This window comes from Cricetulus griseus, chromosome X, assembly GCF_003668045.3.
Source record: "Cricetulus griseus strain 17A/GY chromosome X, alternate assembly CriGri-PICRH-1.0, whole genome shotgun sequence".
Taxonomy (NCBI): Eukaryota; Metazoa; Chordata; class Mammalia; order Rodentia; family Cricetidae; genus Cricetulus; species Cricetulus griseus.
Window position 1 is genome coordinate 5107265 of NC_048604.1, and position 21285 is coordinate 5128549.

The window sequence follows — 21285 nt, forward strand, 5'->3', positions numbered from 1 at the left end:
AACAAGGACTTGGTCAGATTTCTGTGTTTCATCATGATCCCTATGGTATGAACATTGCCCCCAATCAGCAGGAAGCAGTTTAAAAGGAACGACGCCCAAATCCCCAAATATTGTTTATAAATGTTTGTTTTCATTTAAATGGGGTTGGTTATAAATGGTAATAAACATAGTCAATCTTTTTTTAAAAGCAAGAAAAGGGGAATAGGATATAGGAATGAATACTTTACATTGGTATGGATTTTCATTTATTGATACAACTTTAAGGTCAATTTTGTGATAGGTATATGTCTCCTCTTGTTTAGGTATTGTGTTTATACAGATCTTTTAAAATGATATGCATAACTAAATACAGGTTATAGTCACCTATAATAGTCAGAACTTATAATTAGGTTAGTTAGGTCTTCTAGATATACAGAGATGTATTTGAGATGATAGGTATTCTTCAAACCTTTCAAAGACCTACAGAAATATGACATTTAAATGGTTTAGGGTTTTTCTTGGCAGTGAGACACAACTGCTCCTGGCACACCAGTTACGTCAGAAAGGAGGATGGGCATCGAAGAAACTCGTTATGGAGTTTGCTTTCAACATGGCAAGATTAGCCATTTGGGCAAGAAACTGCTCTTGCCTGGACTGTTTGTTGCTGTATAAACTGGACATGCAGGACCCACAAGAAAGTGACTGCTGAACTTTCAAAACAAGACAGTAATGAAGGGTTCCTGTTGAAATGGAGAAGTGTGCCAGACACACTGTGGCCTATGGGCTGAAGATGGATGCCCCAACGTTACAGAGGAACTTTGGGTGACTGTCCAGGTAGCGAGATGTCTCTGTCAATTCTAGAGTTTATACATTATCCTTCTGTGGTCTTTGATAGAGTGGAAGACAGATAGTTATGGTTATAGTTTTCTTCAGTTATTATAAAAGATAAGTTATCCTTCTTTTTATTTAGACAGAAAAGAGGAGATGATGGGGAATGTACTGTGTATGTTCATCTTATTGATTATTGAATAAAGTACTTGTTTGGCCAATGAGACAGCAAGTTAGATGGGACTAGGAGTCAAAGAGGATTCTGGGAAATGTAGTAGAGAAGTGGTGATCCAGGCAAGAAGTGACATAGCAAGGAGACTCATATTTAAGCAAGGAGAAATAGGAAGGGTTCTCTTCCCCTCCAAGCCTCCTCCAGCAGCGGGATGTGAGCCATCAGCAAGAGACGGTGCCAGCAAAAGGCATCCTCTATAAGATAAGTCTTATAAAATATATAGGTTTATGATAATTAAGACTGAGCTAACAGATGAGAATCCTAGTCATTGGCCAAGCAGCGTTGAACCTAATACAAGTCTCTGTGTATTAATTTGGGCCCTAACTCGGGCGGGCAGCTGGTATAAAGTGCACACGTGGTGGTGGGGCTCGGCGGCTTTTGGCAGAAAGATTTATCGTAACATAAACCATGTATTTTAATTTTGTAATTTGTGTCTTCTAGGATAAATGATTTTTGAACTAATTTCCATATGATGCAGTCAGAATGACTAAGATCAACAAAACAACCAACAGCAGATGCTGCTGAGGAAAGGTGAAAGGCTCTGTTTGTGATGCAGTAACCTGATGCAGCCACTTTGGAAATCAATATGCAGAATTCTCAAACAGCTAAAAATAAAATTATCATAAAGCACAGTTATACCACTCCTTGGTATCAGCCCAGAGGATTAGATATCCTATTCTAAAGATACTTGATCAACCATGTTCATTGTTGTCCTATACACAATAGCTAGGAAATAGAAACAAAGGAAATGTCCTTCAATTAATGTATGAATAATGAAAGTATGGTACTTATATACAATGGGGTATTTATTGAGCTACAAAGAAAATTGAAATCATAACATTCCCAGGATGGATTCACTCTCTGCAATTTTCTTTCATGTGTGTGTGGTTGTTGTTGTTGTTGTTGTTGTTGTTGTTGTTGTTGTTTTAAAGTGCTAGGGATACAGTGAACAGCATTGCACATGGTCCACCTGTCCACTCTGACTACTCCCTGCCATATCCACCAACCCAAAGGAACTATTTAGAACAGCTGTTTCCTGTCTTGGTAGTAAGTAAATCACAATGCCCAAGGGTGTGAGCCTGGACACTGGGGAGTTTCATTATAGTCAACTCCCACAGAATGAATTGCACTTTTCCTGAGCCTCTAACCGAATTATCTTGGGACATTGCTATTTCTCTGCTCTTCCCTGGATCACCACCTCCTCATGCTTCTTTTACTTGTTCTTTGGTCTAAGAGGACATCTTACCATCTTCCTGATATGTCTGCTGCCATATGTAGGTAGGGTTCTTAAGTGGGGGCGGAGAAGAAGGATGGCTGCCTTGAGCTAGGAGAGAATGTTAGCTACTTGCTATTCAGGCTCTCTGAGTGAGCAGAATTTCACCTCAACGTTGCTCTGAATCTTGGGTTTACAGAGGGCTAGAGATCTAGGATCTTGTGGGAACTCATTCTGCCATAGCCTTGGGGTACCAGGCTTAGGACATGGCTTCCTGGCTACGGACTGACAACTTAAAAGATGGGGTACAAAGTCGCAGGCCCCTTGCTCTCATGCTCTCTGGGGTTGTGAAGACCAGGTCAGATGGTGTAAGTGACATGTGGTCGATCCCCAGCTCCCTTGGTCCCAGCCCTATGAAACTGTTTTCCCTATGACATCATTTAACAAATAAATATATCTTGGTGGCACATGTATCAAATGGCGCCCAATGTGCGGTGGACCCACCCAACCACCTCCCATCAGTCAGAGGTGGTGCGACTCGGCAGACCAGGGAGAACATTTGGGACTAACCCACTGGCCACCAGCAGCGCAGGAAAAGCCACTGCAGGTGGTGAGGAAAGTAGCACAGTTGGAAAGTAGCTGGGAGCTCAACTTGCCCTGGTCCTGTACCCCAGCACTCGGCCCAGGCACATTCCACCTCTCCCCAGGCAAGCGCCCAGGCAATGCTGGGTTTTTAAAAGTTTTAAAACTTTTGACCCTGCAGGCAGCTGATTCTCACTACCAGCTCTAGGTTCCTGAACTCGGATCCAAAGCTCATGAGATCCTTGCATTCCAGCCATGATTACCTGCAGGCGGCAGCGACCACACCTGGAGCTCTCCACAGCCACCTTTTTCGGTCTTAGTCTAGCATTTCGAGCCTAAAAAGAGCCTGAGACCACATGTCCTAATCAAAATCCGTTTGCTGTGGTTTTGTTTAACTTTTCCTTAAGAACTTACAGGTTAGTTACCTTCAAGAGCACAAGTCAGAGCTGAGCTACAGCTTTCCAAGACATGCCCAGTGGCCGTCTCCAGGCCCAAGTCCGCTTCCACACATGCGACACCTGGTGGCCAAACATCATTATTACATCCAAAATCTCAGCAGCCACCTGAACCCGGGTTCTACCTGCTGGTCAATCAAGATAATTACATCTATGACAATTTCCCGAGGATTTTAAGGGAGATAAATCATTTGATAACTAAATCTTAGATTGATTAATAAATAAATAATTTTAAAACTTTTTTGTTTCTACTATGGATTGGATTATAGAAGAGATATATGACCTGCCTAGGACATATAAATTTTTGGCTATACTTGCCATTAGTCTGGCAATTCACATCATATCCTTAAAAATGGTTTCATAACAGTGCCAAGAATGATAAACTTATTGAAATGATACTGACTTTACAAATTTGTAATGAGAGATTAGCAAAAGGATTTATTCAGTTGAAAATAATAATGATGGACTGACAGGTAAAATTCATTCCTTGGAACATGGAAATGATACATTGATAAAATGATAAAACTATCCAAATATGGCCAAGCAAAGAAAAATCTGACCTATGTGCCAATATTCTCCCAGGGTAAAAAAAATCATTACCTAAACATCTACATCTCTTTACTTCTCAGAAAAGTTTGTAGTTCCGACTCAATTAAAAATCAAACTTAGGTTTGGAGTTGAAGTATGTCTCCTTCTGTAAATCTAAGCATGTTGTTAAAAGAAAAATTCAGAGTTTCCATCTCAAAAGAGCCACCTGGTGTGGGACAAAAGATAGAAAAAATCTAGGGACTGTTGCCAAAATTCTGTTATCTCCCCCCAAATTCTATCTCTCCTCAAACTTATTTTTGACACTTTGGTACCTTTCTTTGGATAAATATCTATCTTAAAATTTAAACCTCCTGTTTTGATGTTAATAAATGTTTAAGTTTTCCACAGTGAACAATAAATTTTCCTAACAGCAATCTCTGAAGTCTTCAGAAAGAAGGTGGAGCCCCACAACAAAGATTCCACCTGGTTCATAATGATGCCATGGAGCCAATAATCACCACTCAAGCAAGGATCGGCTGTGGACTACAAACTGCTCATGACAATTCCAAGCTGAGGTGGTCCACCTTCCTACAACAGTATAGCAAGAACTTCAGATAAGCCTTACCCACTGCTCAGAGACTGGCTACAGCTAGTCCTCTTGAGACTTAACCATTGTTTCAGTTTCTTACTGGGTACCATAGAGATACTGTTACCTCCTAGACAGCTGGAAGTAATTCTGAGAAAACAATGCTCCCTCTCCCAACAGATACGATGGGTGGTTTTTGTTTTTTCTCAGTGTTGGTTATAAAATATTATAGGGTTGGGGCAGAATAATAATAATTAGACTCAGGAACCTCGTTTGGTATAGAAAAAAGGGGAATGGGATAGGATAATAAGGTAGATTAGTGTATCTACTTGTAAGCTATTTTAGTTTTAGACAATTTACATCGTAATAGATTCTTGTATATTGACACATATGTAAAATTATTTTGTATTCCTCTCTAAGATAATTTGTATATCAATACAAATTCAAAATTACATTTGTCATATTGTGTATGTTCATATTTCTCTTCACAATATTTTTGTACACAAATGTAAAATTATTTTGTCATACTGTATGTATGTTTCTGCTTCTGCATAAGATATTTTGTATATTAGTACCAATTAAGGATATTTTTGTCATATTTCACATACATTTCTATCTCTGACTAATATATTATTATATATTGTTACAATTTTGACATCACTGTCCTCATGGTGTTTGAAGATTGTTTATTTTTTAATGGGAAGCTTTAGTTTTTAAGCTATATAGTTTATTAAAAATTACAAGTTAATAGTCATCCATGTTTGTCATATTTATAGTTACGTTAGTTAGGTTCTCTAGATGCACAGAGATGTACTCTGCATAGATAGGTAATCTTCAAACACTTCAAAGACCTACAAAATATTGCATTTAAATGTTTTAATAATTTAGAACTCTGTTGACATGAGACTTGACTGCTTCTGGCAGCACAGCTCTACTCCTGAGAAAATGGTGTGGACTGAAGACACTCCTCATGGAGCTTGTTTTCTTCTTGGCAAAATTGGCCTATTGGTTAAAGAACTGACCTTGTCTCAACTGCTGACAGTAAACATGCTGTCCAAACTGGACAAGCAGGATACAAGAAAAAGCAAATGTTGAACCTTGCCAAGACAGGGTAGGACAGTATTTTGAATCTTTCTGCTTCTGAAAACGGTCTGTCAGATATTCTAGGCCTATAGCCAAAGTTGGTTGTCCCAATGTTGCAGACAGACTTGGGGTGACTGCCCAGGTAGCCAGGGATTTGTCATTTCTTGTATCTTTTGGAAGATGCTTGTTTGTACTTCCTGCTTACTCAGGTAATACTTTTTCATTCTCAGGTCTTTGATGAGGTTGAACACTAGATGGCCAGGCCACAGTTTCTTATATTCTCTTATATCTTACCTAAGGCATATTAGGTTAAAGACTCTTCAGGATGAGAGTGCTATTGGAATAATCTCTATTATTTGCCAGTTACCTTAGTATGTGTTTCTTGCTTGATGTTATTCTTGTTGGTTGTAATTCCATTTTTGTTATTACCCTTTCTTTCTCCTGGACAATACTTAATAATTGTTCTTATCATATATAGTTGTGTATTATGTTTAGAACCTTCTTATTTTGACAAAAGAGGGAAGTGAGTTCCCACAACACCAGGTCAAGTTCCCTTCAGTGGCCATGATAGAGCCAGTGCCTCAGGGGACAGAATTCCCACCTGACACTCTGCAGCTAAACTGCTGCTGGTAGCTGCAGAGTTGCAATTGCTTGTTAGGACAGCAGATGCTTAGGGGGCAGCTACTGAATTTAATGAAAAACAGCATTTGGTGCCCAATGTGAGCTCAGATTTCATGGCTCTTTTAAGAGTTTCTGCCTTACAGCAAGCCCTTCAGCAGCAGGAACAAGAAAAAAAAAAGCCTAAGTAAAAACATGCCTGCAGAAGCACAACCATCCCCTTCCTACAGCCAGGAAGGTTGAATGCAGTTCCCAAAATGTACTTCCAAGCCGGCTGTGAGCTTAACACTTGACTTTCATGACTGGAGATGCAGGAGGAGCCATCAGCCAAAGCCACAGGCAGAGAGTCATGCTATTTAGCAGTTTAAAGGCCCATGGGTTCAAAAGGCTAAATGATACACAGTAAGAGAAGTTCAGACTGAAAACAACCTGTAAACAGGTTCCAGGCTTAAGAAAGAAAAGAAATTGGGTATAGAGAGTCATAGAAAGAAATGAATAGAATAAAAATAATAAAGTCTTTGAAGAGACAGTAAAAGTAAAATTAAAAAGCCATGTTAAGCTGGGCAATACACAGGGAGTCTGAATACTGGATAGCATTGTGTTGATTTTGAATTTTTGATTGCTGATAAGCAAAGGACAGCTGCTAAGAGGCCTGAAATTGAAAGAGGGACTGTTGACATAAACCAGCATATGTACTTTAGGAATACCTTAGTTATAAAATGTAAGTAAAAAATATATTTGTCAAATGGAAATAAAAAAATGCTTTGGAGAAGCAGGGTAAGGAGGAGGATACCAAGGGTCTGCCATGCAGCTACACATCAAGCCACAGAGAAGTAAAGAAAGGGATACAGAAAGAAAAAAGGTAAATGCCCAGAGGCAAATATAGATGGGTTAATTAAGCTAAGAAAAGCGGGGTAGAAATAAGCCAAGCTAAGGCCAGGCATTTATAAGTAAGAATAAGTCTACATGTATGAATTGTAGGGAGCTGGGTGGCAGGCCCCCCAAAAGTAAAGAGGAAAAATAACAGTGACTTTCCCTAGTATCACTATACTAACAGAGCATTGAAAGGGGCAGGTGCTCAATGAAGGTTTGGCAAGAAAGTCAGAAATTCCATTTACTACACTTTAGTTTTGACTTCAATAAGTTACCAATATCCCATTGTATATCATTTATTTTCTCTGAAAATATACTAATAACACAGGGTTTAAAAGTAATAATTTAATTTTTTCATTATTTTCTCTCCATGTACACTCTTTTCACAATTCTAAGAAAATGTCTTAGTTAGGGTTTCTTTTGCTGTAAAGAGACACCATGACCACAGTAACTCTTATAAAAGGAAACATTTAATTGGAATAGCTCACTTACAATCATGGTCATGGCAGGAAGCAAGGCAGCATGCAGGCAGCAAGATACTGGCAAAGGAGCTGAGAGTTCTACATCTTGATCTTAAGGCAACAGGAAGTGAACTGTCCCATTGGGCATGGCTTGAGCATATATGAGACCTCAAAGTCTGCCTCCGCATTGACACATGCCTCCAACAAGACCACTTATACTCTGACAAGGCCACACCCCTTAATAGTGCCACTCCCTTTGGAGGCCATTTTCTTTCAAACCACCACATACCACACTCCCTGGCCCCCAAAGGCTTATAGCCATATTGAAAGGGGTAAACTAAACTCAAAGGCTTCGCTTCTAATATTTCACTGTGGGGAGAAGTCTAATTATGATAAATGTGGTAAAGCCTTAAGTTCCCATTCAACTCTTATTATTCATACTGGAGAGAAACCATATAAATGTAAAGTTTGTGGAGAAGCCTTCAGAACAAACCCAGTCCACCCTTCCCTTTAGCCTCAAGGAAATTTAGTTCTTGGAGACTGTGTTGTGAGCAACAGGCCATCTGCAAGAAACAGATATGAAGGGCCAAAAGTAAACACAAAGAAATTCCAAGACAACCTTCCTCTTAGACTTAGTTAGCTCCTGGAAACTGTGTTTGGCCACAAAGAAAATCCAGGATCTTGGTCCCTGGGAACTATGTACAACAGACCACCTCCAAGAGACAGACAAAGCAACAGAATGTTCCCTCCCAGCACCAACCAGTAAGAACAAGCTACCTTCAAGAAATAAAGCCATAGAAACCACCAAATATTCCCATCTGTAGCCAACCAATCAAAAGCGTTGACAGACCAGTTGCCCTGCCAAAACTATGACTCTGAAGAACTCCCCTAATTGTTCTCCAAATGTGAACCAATCAGGATCCAACCTATGCCTCTCCCTACCTACTGATGTAATCCTATGATTTTTGCCTTCAAATACTCTGGCAGTAGACCAGGTGGCCACTTCCTATGGAGGCTGCTGTGTCAGACTGCTAGACAGAGTCCCTGCAGATAGGATTGAACAATAAAGCCTAGCTATTGCAGTTCGGTGAGTATGCCCCCTTGGTGGTCTCTGGGGGGTCTTTGTGACTTGGGCATAACAATATCATAGTGCAAAAATGCATTCAGTCCAACTTCAAAAGTCCTCATAGCCTATAACAGTCTCAAACTTATTTAAAAGTCACAAAAGTTCAAAGTATCTTCTGAAATTCATGCAATCATTTAACTGTAATCCCATGTAATATTAAAATACAAAAGCAGATCATATACTTCCAACATATAATGGCACAGGATATACATTATCATTCCAAAACATAGGGAAGGAAGTTTAGTAAGGAAATATTGGACCAAAGCAAGACCAAAAACCAACTGGGCAAACTCCAAGCTCTGCATCTGCATGTCTGATGTCAAAATGCTTTTCAGATCTCCAACTCCTTTCAGCTCTGTTGACTGCAACACACTTCTTCACTTGAGCTGGCTCCACTCCCTGTTAGCAGCTCTTATTGCCAGATATCACATGGCTCCAGAATCTCTAACATCTTGGGGGCTCCAAGGCAATCTAGGCTTCATCTTCACAGCATCATGCAATGGCCTCTTTAGGCCTCCATTTGGGCACACCTCTGGCACATGCCTGGCCTCAGCAACTTTCCTTAGTTGCAGAGGCAAATCCCATAGCCCCTTTTCTTTTATCCTTAATTCCAGAACCATTTTGCTAAAGCTGTCAAGTTTTGGTGCTTACTGGGACTGAAACATGTCCCTGTTGTCCAATTACCTCTTCACCAACTTTCTGTTTTTGATGGTTTCCTTCACTGCTTAGGTTTGGCTGTTCTGGAACTTGCTCTGTAGACCATGCTGGCCTCAAACTCAGAGATCCACCTGCCTCTGCCTCCTGATTGCTGGGATTAAAGGTGTGTGCCACCAGACCTGGAGCTAAACATTTCTTTAATTCCTTTTCACATATTGGAAACTTAGCTGGGTGCGATCTTGCCCTGAGGTCATCACTCCCTTTATCCCATTTCTTACTCCTTACTCAGCTTTCTCCTTTTCATTATAAATCTTCATTAGAGTGTTACTACTAATTACCACACAACAGAATATATACTATACTGTTTTGAGACTTCCTCTGCCAATGGTATTAATTCAAAATCCTTCACTTTAGCCTCAGACAAGGGCAAAAGGCAGCCAAATTCTTCACCAGAATATTACAAGAAAGAGTTTTAGGCAACATACTAAAAATTCTTCTCCTCTAATGGTATAGCCCATTAGGCAGCATTGGAAGCATTCCACTGCTCTCCTAACCAAAATTCCCAAATCAAAATTCCTGGAAACAAAAGCATACTCAGGCCTTTCACAGAAATACCCCAGTCCCTGGTACCAAATTCTGCTTTAGTTAGGGTTTCTATTGCTGTGAAGAGACAACATGACCATAGCAACTCTTGTAGACGAAAGCATTAAATTGAGGTGGCTCCCTTTAGAGATTCAGTCCATTATTACCATAGGGGGAAAACGGCAGCATGCAGGCAGATGTGTGGTGCTGGGAAAGGAGCTGAGAGTTCTTACATCTTGCTCTGAAGGCAACAGGTGTAGTGAGAGATCTAACCAGCCTCACCTGTGATGCTAACCACGCCCCTTTGGGTGTGCTCACAGGTACATACTTCATTGTGTGGGAATAGGCCTGAGGTCCAGGGAAGGCTTGCTCTCTCTTGGTTCAGATCCAAACACAGAGACTAGCTGGGTGGGGAACCTTGGAGCTGGATAAGATATCAGTTTCTCATATGACTTCTCCCCAAATAAAATTAAACTATATGTATCCAAGTCCCATGTATCTTAATCTGTACATTTACAAACAGGAAGTATATTTTCTGTGCATGTCTTGAGCATATATGAGACCTCAAAGCCTGCCTCCACAGTGACACACTTCTTCCAACAAGATCACATCTACCCCAGAAGGCCACAACTTATAATAGTGCCGCTCCCTTTGGGGGCCATTTTCTTTCAAACCAGCAACCCCCTTTCCTTCAACTAATTAACATACCCAATTATGTTAAAATTAGTTAGGTAAAACTAGGTAAAATCCTACCACAAACTTTGCACTTTTACCTTCATAAATCTTCATTTTCCAATGGGATGTGTCTGTCTCCTCTCTTAGCAGAGGCAGTTCAACATATACTTCTGGAAAAAAGGCCTTGCCCTCTCCTTGTTCCCTTCCACTACTCCCTCACCCTCTGTAACCTGTATGGCCTTATTCCATGTTATATCTCCCATTGGGGCAAATAAATCTCTCTTGAGCTGAGAACATGGTTTAGGGATCCTAAGACAATACGAATCATTTCAATAATCATTTTTGGGAAAGAGGAGTTGAGCAGAAAGCGGCCTTATAAAATGAAGATGCACAATAAGTGCTGAAGGCAGCATTCACACATTACTTGGTAAACAATGATGTTTGTACTACTGTTTGCTATCTGGGTCAGTTGGGGTCAGTGAATAATTCACTCTATAAAAGTAACCATCATTAACTCTCCATGTATTGCTTTCTGTGCCATTCAATAAAAGGGAGAGTAAGGCCCTTTGTTAGGAACAAACAGAGCAGAAAGATGCACACAGACACACAGACAAGACAGCATTCAGGCAGGCACAGATTAACACCCATAAAACTGATGGAGAGTACAGAAGACACATGAATTGACATCTTGTTTTGCCATCTAACTTTTGGTGGTGACCACACACTGTGAGTGTGGCTTCAGCTTTTCAGATGTGACCCCTTAGAAGGTAGAGGAGGGGCTGGCTTGCTCTCCTGGGTTGTGGTGAGAGCATCAGAAGGGCAGAGACGGCATCTTCTAGAACAGGAAGGCTGCAGCAGTTATTTACTATCACATCTGTTTAAAGATTGTTTAAATTATATTTGGGAAGCTTCAGTCAGCAAGAAATATATGTTTCTGAGAATTACAGATTCTAGTTACCCATGCTTCTTATACCTAATGATGTTAGCCAGGTTCTCTATGTGCTCAGAGATGTACCTAACACAGATATTTCACCTTCAAACAAAGAATATGATATTTAAGTGTTCAATAATTTAGCACTCCACTGACATGAGACACAGTTGCTCCTGATAGCACAGAGCTATTCCCAAGAGTACGATGGGCACTGATGACACTCCATTTGGAGTTCATTTTCTTCTTGGCAATACTGGCCTTTCGGGAAAAAAAAAAACCTGCCCCTGCCTCAACCACTGACTTTGGACATGCTGTCCTAACTGTGCTAGCAGGAGAAAAACATAAAGAGACTGATGAAGCTTGCCAAGTCAGGGTAGAACAGTCTTTCAAATTTTCCTGCTTCTGAATTGGTCTTTCAGATGCTCTAGGCCTTAGCCAAAGTTGGTTGCCCTGCGGTTACTCTGAGACCTAGAGTGACTGCCCAGGTACCCTGCTGTTTCTGTCATTTCTTGCACCTTTAGGAAGTTGCCTGCTTGCACTTCCTGCTTACCCAAGTAAGGTTATTTTCCTCCTCAAGTATTTGATGAGGCTGAAGACTAGATAGTCACAGCTAGTAACCTCTCTTAGCTAGAACATATTAGATACATGACTTAGACTTCCAAAATAGGACAGCTCTCAGAATAATCTCTGTTATACACCATTACCCTGGGACTGGATGTCTAGTATGTATTTCTTGCTTCATATTGCTCTTGCTGTTTGTAGGTTTAAATTTGTGTATGTTTTTACCTTTCCTTCTCCTTAACTACACTGGATACTTGTTTCCATTGTATATGGGTTTTGTATCAGGCTTAAAATCCTCTTATTCAGACAAAACAGGGAGATGTAATGGCATCTTGCTTTGCAGGTGAACTTGCTGTGGTGGCCACACCCAATGGGCATGGCTTCAGGTGTTCAGAAGTGGCACCTTATAAGGTAGAGGAGGGGCTGTTTGTCTGTCTAGGGTTGCAGTGAGAGCATCAGAGGGGCACAAACTGCATCTTCTGGAGCAGGATACCCGAGGAGGTTATTTACTATTATTTGCGTGAGTGCTTCCCTAATAACTACCTATTTATTATTTATCTTGGGTCTGGTTGAACTCACTTAGACCACGCCATCAGACACAGGGAGAGTAGCAGAAAATTCAAATCTGGGCTAGCTTTTGGTTAAATGACAGCATGGGGGAGTGCTCTGCTTTCTTAATTCCACACAGAAACTTCACTGGTGAATCGGGGTTAATCGCTATGCACTGATCTACCTAATATATCTTATGCTGCCTCTCCCTGAGACTCTCTGCCATGGCTCCTAATGCAGCCTTTACTTTGTTTAGGGGTGGCATAGGTGGGAGAGAGGACCATCTGAGGGGTTCATTATCAGATAGAGGCCAGGGAAATCCCTGAACCTCTGGTACATTTCCAGATTACCTCTTTACAGAAAAGAAAGTCAGTGGAGAGATCTCAAAATCCAATGACAGACACAGACCTGAGGATTATCGACAGTTGATTCAACAAATGGCTGCATGCATGTACAACAGCTTTCTGTGACAAAAAAGAAGGAGAACAGGAAGACAGACTTGAGAACATGAGAACAGAGGGTAGATTATGTAAACCCAGGTCAAGAAATGCAGATGCTGATACAGGAGCATCCCTGCAGATGGTCCTCAAACTACATGGGGCTGATTTCTGAGCCTGAGCCCTCTGTAGATGGATGTTTTGCATTCTCATCTATATCCTGGGGAAAGTGGAGCTATTGTGTGAGGTGCCTGGAGCTGGAAGGATGACTAAATTTTGTCTTTTGGGGGGCGCTGATTCAAACCTAGGATCCCATGTGGGGTCCTAGATTTATCATCAAGGGGCAGTTGCATATCAGAACCGTTTAGTGAGGACCCTTGTGTATAAAGGATGACTGGATGCTGACCTGTGGGAAACAGCCCTCACAAAATTCTACATCTGGGGACTTGGGGGCCAGGGTCCATTTTGTAAGGTTCCTTTCTATGAAGGGATTCCTTAATTGGACTGGTGGGGAAAAGCTCCTCCACAAATTTCCAACTCTGGGTACCAAGGTTGCGGGATAAGAGCCACTGTGTGTGACTCCTTGGGATTGAAGGACATGTACCTCAGTGCTGACTTGTGAGAAGGAGTCCCTCCACACACTTCCATATCCAGGTATCAGGATGGGAGGTAGGGGATGAGAGATGTTATGTGGGGCTCCTTGGGATTGAAGGACATGTACCTCAGTGCTGACTTGTGAGAAGGCAGCCCTCCACACACTTCCATATCCAGGTATCAGGATGGGAGGTAGGGTGTGAGAGATGTTATGTGGGGCTCCTTGGGATTGAAGGACATCTACCTCAGTGCTGACTTGTGCAAAGAGCCCTCATCAGCCTTGCAAACTGTGGAGAGGGGCTTTTCAGATCCCATTTGTCAAGTTCCTTCCAGTATAAAGGATGCCTCATGGATGACTTGTGAGAAGAGCCCCCCACTCCCGCCCGGGCTCACGTGTCCCCCCACGTGCGCCCAGCCCTCCCCATACGGGCACTTTAGGGGCTGGCCGCCATTTTGTGAGGTTCCTGGAAGGCAGACGTCCTCGCGGCCACGTCAGGGTTGAGGTGAGCTCTTCAGGGGGAAGGAAAGGGGCCCTTTCGGGAGAGGTGGACCTCGCACGCGGCCTGCGGACAGCCCGCACTTTGCTGGGGTCCCGTGGATAACGGGGACCCATCCGGTGCCGGTGTCGGGGGCCGCGGCCGGGCTCCATCTTTGGCCTTCTTCCCGAGGGAGGGCGGCAGGGAGGGACGTGAGGGCGGCAGGGAGGGACGGGGCCTGTCCCCCAGCAGTAAGAAGGACAGTCGTCCCTGGAGCGCACTGTGAAGGTGGGCTGTGGTGAGAGGGTCCCTGGGTGACCATTGGGCCGTCAGTGTGGGGTGTGTGCCGCCACCTCACCGGGGTCTTCGTGTGGGAGCAGCCCTCCCCTCACTGCGGCCCGTGGAGGCGCAGCGGCAATGGGTCCAGAGTGGGGGGGGGCACATGACTTTCTCCATCACTGGGAGAGACTGGCTCTCAGAAGCCAAGCCGAGACGCACAGGCCGGGAGTCAGGCTAGTGTGTAGGTTTTCCAGGGTCCTGTCCCCAACTGAGCGTGCCCGTGGGAACAGGGCCCTCCAGCTTCCGCAAAGGCTTCCACATCCCGGGACTGGGGGGCTGGCAGCCATTCTGGGAGGTCCCTGAAGGGAGAGAGGCAGGGTGTTCTCCTGGGTGCCGGACTTGCGGGCCTTGGACACATAGTGCAGGGTCCTGGAAGGGAGCCCTTCCCACCTGCGTTTCCTCATCCAGACACGTGGGCTGCTCAGAGCCGTGGCCAGGGGTGCGAGGAAGCCGTGTGGGCAGAGAGGCGCTTCGGGTATCTGGGAACTGGGGACTCAGAACCACTTTCTGGGTGCCTGGAGGGCACCAGTACAGTCGTGCTCCAGGCCTGGGAGAATTGGGGCGCCCAATGAGGCGCTCAGGCGCCTAGGGCGGTTATGTCAGTGGGCGCTTCTTGCATCCGGGTTCTCGGGACTTCGAAGCCCTTCTGGGAGGTTCGCAAGAGGAGGGGGACAGTCAGGCTTGCCGTGCCACACCGGACTGCTTTGGGGACTCAAGGCATGATTGTGGTGCCTGGGAGTCGGTCTCACCGCTCTTCCGCTTATGGGTACTGGGGAGCTAGGAGCCAGTGGCAGACCTGGCAGGATTATGACAGGCTCCCCACGTTTTCTGAATACAGGTGACTGATTCTGGGATGTCAAGGGCCCTTTCATAATGGAAAGTTTTCCCATACTCCAGGGTTGACACCTGGCTTACTGTCTCACCTTCCACTTGGCCTGAACCTCTTGCTAGGAGCTGCTTTAAGAGCATCCCAGACAGGCGTCTGCCAGCTCTAGGGTGAGGGCCAGTCACAAACTCCAGAGAGAGGGTGGGTCCCACATTGTGTCCACTGTATCCCTGCAGAGGGCCCTGCACCACGTGGGCGCCCGCTTGCAGTATTCAGTGCTTAACCATGTCAGTCAGTGTCACAAAGACAGAGAGCAATGTTCTTCTTTTCTTTAGTTTTGATTTTTTGAGACAGGGTTTCTCTGTGTAAAGGTTGGCTGCCCTGGAACTGGCTCTGTAGAACAGGCTGGCTGCGAACTCGCTCAGATCCACCTGCCTCTGCTGCGGTAGTGCTGGCATTAAAGGCCTGTGCCGCCACCCACCCCTCTGCTCAAGGATCACATTTTTAAGGGGTCCACTTATACCACACAGTGGCTTTGCATTCAGCAAGTACGTGGGAACCAAGTGGACTTAAGAAGCACCACTCCATCTGGGGGCTTCCCGAATGGTATTGCTGCTGTGGTGCACTTGGAGGAACTCACCTGCTTCCCCTCCTTCACCTCGTATGGACTGTGCCTTTGCTTCAGACTGTATGATGGGAAGGAGGCGGGGGACTCGTCCTGGGGGTAAGGTCTCCCTCAGATTTGTAGTGGTAGGGATCCAGGGCCACCAAGGAGGAAACAGTGTGATCTCTGGTCCAAGACATACACAAGCAGTCTTTGCTGTCAGCGTCGACTAGTTACGGGTGCAGACTGTGGACTCTGACTCACACGGTCACCTCAGACTTAGACTGACTGGGGTGATAAGGTGGGGGCTCAGACTTGGCTTGGACCTGAAGGTTGGATCTGAGAGTCAGGAGGGGTGTCGTGAGGAAGGAAGAGGAAGGAAGGCTTCAGAATGTGTGAGAAAATGCAGGGCTCTGCCCCTTTTGCCAGTCTCGAGAAACCCGGGCACGTTCACTTCTGTCTCCTCTCTCAGGAAGGTGAGCCTTGCACCGTGGGGGTACCACCACAGCCCAGAGGGGAGCACAAGTGCTTGCTGGAGGAGGAGCCCATTTTCCATCGTGAATCCTGGTAAGCTGTCATGCTCACAACTGAACATGGGAAGAGGGCCCCGTTCCCCAACAGAAGACTGTACAAAGCGTGTATGCCCCTGTTCCTATGCCGGGGCCGGAGGGGGGGTGGGAGCTGCCGTGCCTGGCTTCCTTGGGCTGCATGACTTACTTGGCTTGAGACCTCTTCTGGGAGTGATGACCTTGTGCCTAGGGTTGATATCAGATCAGCAGTGGCAGCCAGGTCTGGAGAGCAGAGGGATTCTGCAGGGTGTGGACCTCCCCTGAGGACTGACTCTGAAGCAGAGAGCAAAAGGACTGCACAGACTGGGTATGACCCGGAGTCAGCGCTCCGGCTTTGCTTACTCCAGCCATACCCCCACCCACCCCAGCCCCAGGGAGGTAGTACAGAGGGTGTGTTTGTGGAGATGGGGCCTGCTTGGAAGAGCAGGTCTCAAGAAGGAAGGCAGAGGTGCACTCAGGGTGGTCTTAGGGAACTCCTATGTAAGCAGAGTGGAGCCCTGTTCCCCCATAGGGCTGGATGGGCTGTGTCACAACACTGACTCCTGGGACGTTACAGGGCCTGGCATGCGTGACTTCACTAGAGTGGGAGACCTTGTCTGAGCACGGCCCTTGCTTAAGTGAGCGCCTGGGAAGTTCCAGGAAAGAATCCCAGGGGGTTAGTGAAGGAGAATCCACTCCAGACCCCAGACGGCAGCCCCACAAGAGACTTCCCTGAAGCAGTGTCTGTCTCACAACAGTCCCGGACAGGGCTGCGAGGCTGAGCCCCTGCTCTGGTTCCAGTCAGTGCTCTAAGGGAGCTGAAGGACCTACCTCAACCTGGGTCATCAGAGGAAGGCTTGGGTCTGTGAGGGCTCCTGGTGAGAGGTGAGAGTCCCATCAGCCACAGGCAGAGTGCTGGCTACCTACCTGCCTGTCTGGGGGCTGTGGGAAAAGAGAGGCACTTTGAGTGGATTCCTTCCCCTCTCCTACTCTTCCTTTCTTTCTCACAGCAGTAGTCTCTTCCCTTAAAGACCTTGGACCCGGAGATCCCAGGGAAGCTCCTCAACTAGCCATTCATCAAGGTGAGAATCGGGCCCCTGTCCTGTGCTCGCCCAAATGAACCACACTGAATTGAGGTAGCTCTTTCAGTCCCCCTTCTCCCACTCCCACCTCCAGTCAGGTGTCAGGAGGTGTGAGGTGACCTCACTGCCTTCCTGTTCTGAGGCTTGCCCTCAGGCAAGAAGAGGCATACACCCTGGGAGCAGGGTCTCTTCTTCTTTGAGCCTCTCAGAGGAACGTGCAGTACCAGAGTCCTTTAGCCTCGGAGCCCCCCCTCCCCCCACCCAAATCCTCCCACAGGCGCTTTTTGAGAGCCACCTGAGGAATGGCTGTCAGAGTCTACTCACCCTCTCCCTTTCTGCCCCAGGCCTGTGAGTCTTCATCTCTGTGACCTGCACTGTGTCCTGCCTGTGTTCCCAAGGAATCTCAGCATGGATCCTACTGAGAACAGCCAGACCTTCAACGTCCCTGACAACACTCGGTCCCAAAGGCCTGCAAGGGGCCTGCAGGGTGCCCAGGTCCCCATAGCTGAGGTGGAGGAGGCTGAGGCCACTGCCTCCACCTCAGGGTACATGTCTATTGGAAGAATGCTCAGTTTTCCCCAAAGTGCTGAGGCAGCCTCTTCTCCTCCTGCTGCCCTGGGCTCCATTGCAGGGGGACCATCTGCTGAGGCCTCTAGAAACCGATTAAGGAGAATGGCCAACCCATTGTTCATCCCACAGGATATGCTAAGTAGAAAAGTAGTTAGTTTGGTGAGGTTCCTGCTCCTCAAGTACCGAATGAACCTTCGGGCAACTAAGGCAGAAATGCTGGATAGAATCTCTCGTGACTATGAGATGTTCTTCCATGTGATCTCTACGAAGGCCACTGATTGCATGTGGCTATTATTTGGCATTGAAGTTAGGCAAGTGGACCCTCTTGGCCACTCCTATTCTCTTGTCACTGCCCTGGGGATCACCTATGATGGGCTGCAGCATGGTGCCGTGGGCATACCAAAAACAGGCTTGGTAATAATTATGTTGTGTATCATCTTCATAGGGGACAATTGTGTCAGCGAGGAGGCCTTGTGGCGTCTGTTGAATGTCATGGGGCTGTATGCTGGGAGGGATCATTTCATATACGGGGAGCCCAGGAGACTCATCACTGAGCATTTTGTGCAGGAAGGGTACCTGGAGTACAGACAGGTGCCAGACAGCGATCCTCCTAGCCATGAGTTCCTATGGGGCCCCAGGGCCCATGCGGAAACCACCAAGATGAAAATCTTGAGTTTTTTTGCCAGCATAGTTAGGCGGGATCCCAGATCCTATCCCTCCAGGTATGCAGAGGCTTTGAGAGATGAGTTGCAGAGGACCGAGACCTGAATCGCCCAGCAGATGATACTACTGTCCTGAGCAGCACCCATTCTAGTGCACTGGCAGTTTCCAGGTCAGGTAGTCAGACATTTAAGGACTTGTACCCTCAGTGGAGTGCTGGTGGGATGACAGCATGAACCATTTCATTCTTCCTGTTCTCACTGGGTGACTTGGGCTTTCTTGTTATTTCAAAATGTTGCTACTGTTACTACAAGGTTCCCTATTGGAGATGTTTTAAATTTAAGAATGGAAATGTTAAAGCATATATGTTTATGCAAATTAAGAGTATTTAATATTTTCTACCAGAAGCTATAGTGTCCTCCTCTGTCTAACTTGTAGTATGTCACTGGATACAATGGCCTTAATAATTTAGTTTCCTGGAACATTGCAAGTTGTACATTAGCGTGAAGAACAGAATAAAATTATTTTTGAGTGCCTCATCTGGTTCATTCATCTGTTTAACTAATTAAAATGAAAAGTAAAGTAAGCTAATTGCCATTGTCTCCCCCAAACTCAAGTGAGCATGTGCTCTGTTACAGGCTCTGTGCAGGTGGTACCTCGCAAAAACCGCACAGGAAAGTGTAAATGCAGAAGAAAGGGAGCTGCTAGGAAGCCTTAGAATCTCTTTAAGCTAGAAGGGCGAAGCAGGGGGCTGGCATGGGGAGGGCTGCAGTGTGTGCAGTGTGGTCTCCAAGCAAGAGCAGCCAAGTGTCAGTGCTGCAACCAAGGCAGCTGTGAGTTTGGGAAGAGTAGCTGGTACCAGAACCCTGGAAGGTGTGATTAGCTTAATGCAGCAAGAAGGGACAAGGGCTATGAGCAGTCCCTGTTGTTTTGGGATTTGGCAGAGAGAGGGAGGGTAGGAATCAGGCTGAAGAAGTCCTTCAGGGATGAAACATTTGCATACCATGTGCATCTCCTGGATTGTAACAAAGTAACAAAAAACAAAACAGGCAGTAACAGTGTCCTTGAGCTGGGACTGGAGTTACAGCTCCACACCCCACGTGCATTGTATGTCTTGCCCCCTCCCTGTGGAAGAGATAGCTGACTCATGGTGTAATTATGTGAAAGTAGGGCTTAGAACTACTCTGTCTTGAGAGAGAGAGGGGGGTGGGAGGGAGAGAGGGGGGGAGGAGGGGACTATCAGGATGACTTTGACTTTACAGGCCTTTGAGGAGGCAGAGATGGGCTGGTCTATGAGTTCCAGTCCATCCTCTTCTACAGTGCTGATCCTCGGACAGCTCTGAGGCTACTCAGAGAACCCTGTCTCAGAAAAAAGAAAAACAAGAAAAATAAAGCACAAAGGGGGAAAAACGGTTAACTTTGAATGTAACTTGGACAACTGTTTTGTCTGCACATTGGCAAGTGCACTACATCTGACCATGGTTTCCCGAGGGTGCAGAAGAAGGCACAGGATTTCATGGAAATAAGAGTTAGAGATGGTTGTGACCATCCATGTGAGTGCTGGAAACTAAACCCTGGTCCTCTGCAAGAGCTTACAGTAAGGGCTCTTAATCACTGCACAAATTCTCTAGCCCCAGATACATTTACATTTCAAAAGTCATTTTGTGTGTACATGGAGTGGGCAGCTATATGTATGTATACATGCCCTGGTGTATATGTGGATGGAAGAGAACAGCTTTGAAGGTGGTTGTCACCTTCCTCTTCCTGAGGCAGATTGCTGCTCTTTTTGATGCTGCTCTCTATACTCCAGGCTGGCTGGCTGGAGGGATTCCGGTTTATTGTCCTGTCTGCCCGCCGAAGGCCTCACCAAAGGTGTGCATGGGTTACAGATGCAAACTGATGATTTCCATTATGTATGCAAGTTCCAGGGAGCAAAATCGGACACAGAGGCTTCAGCGCCTAGCGTTTTCATGCTCTGATCCATCTCCCTGTTCCCAAGATAACCTTTTAGTTTGATAATCTCTATTGTAATTTGGGGGACTCTAATAATGTCTTGGGAATTTGGTGAATGATGGTGTGTAGGGGTTTGGCTGCAAAGGTGGCTAGATGGTAGACTGGGTTGGAACTGCTCTTTGACTCATGCTCAGCATGTTCCTGTGAGAGAAACGCCCAGATTTCAACACGTGTCTAACAAGGGACAGGATTTAGTGATGTTTGTTCATGAGATTTGATTTTGTCTCATTACCTATCTCATTCCCAACTTTTCACTATAGTTCTACTCACTCAGGGCATTTGCAATAGGGCCTTTACATGCAGCGCACATACACCAGCCATCCTGATGGACAGGCTTTATCACATCCATTTCACAGGTGATGAGCCCTGAGGCCCCCAACATAAGAAATCTCCCTGATTCCCACTGTTAGACCCCAGAAAACTCAAATATCCGGGGTCCCAGGCCACGTTCGCGGTCACCCCAATCACCAGGCAGATTTGAGAGCTTCCTGCAAACTGCACGAGGCTTTATTGTAATTTAATGAGCTAACACCATGTTAGCTCGGGTCTTTGATCCACCCACCAGCCATGGCGGATGGCTAGCAAAGACAGTTTGAAGCCGCGGCACACAGATCTTT

At 45.5% G+C, this 21285-nt stretch overlaps 1 protein-coding gene and 1 long non-coding RNA gene across 3 annotated transcripts; both read left to right on the forward strand.

Moving 5' to 3' along the window:
* The first annotated feature begins 14030 nt into the window (after positions 1 to 14030).
* Positions 14031 to 17892, forward strand: LOC113837612. Of its 2 annotated transcripts, none has more exons than XR_004771491.1 (6): positions 14031 to 14053; positions 16268 to 16362; positions 16555 to 16671; positions 16921 to 17228; positions 17354 to 17425; positions 17770 to 17892. It is a non-coding gene; the product is annotated as an uncharacterized LOC113837612 (long non-coding RNA). The 2 variants fall into 2 exon arrangements; XR_004771492.1 differs by lacking the exon at positions 14031 to 14053 and adding an exon at positions 14078 to 15361.
* A 205-nt stretch (positions 17893 to 18097) lies between these two features.
* LOC100754300 (melanoma-associated antigen 10-like) lies at positions 18098 to 18763 on the forward strand. The gene has a single exon (XM_027432257.2). It carries the CDS (start codon positions 18098 to 18100, stop codon positions 18761 to 18763), a length of 666 nt encoding a protein of 221 aa, XP_027288058.1.
* Positions 18764 to 21285: the final 2522 nt, after the last annotated feature.

Excerpts from the sequence above, each read along its gene's own strand:
- LOC100754300 (XM_027432257.2), top strand. The coding sequence starts at position 18,098 with ATGGCCAACCCATTGTTCATCCCACAGGATATGCTAAGTAGAAAAGTA.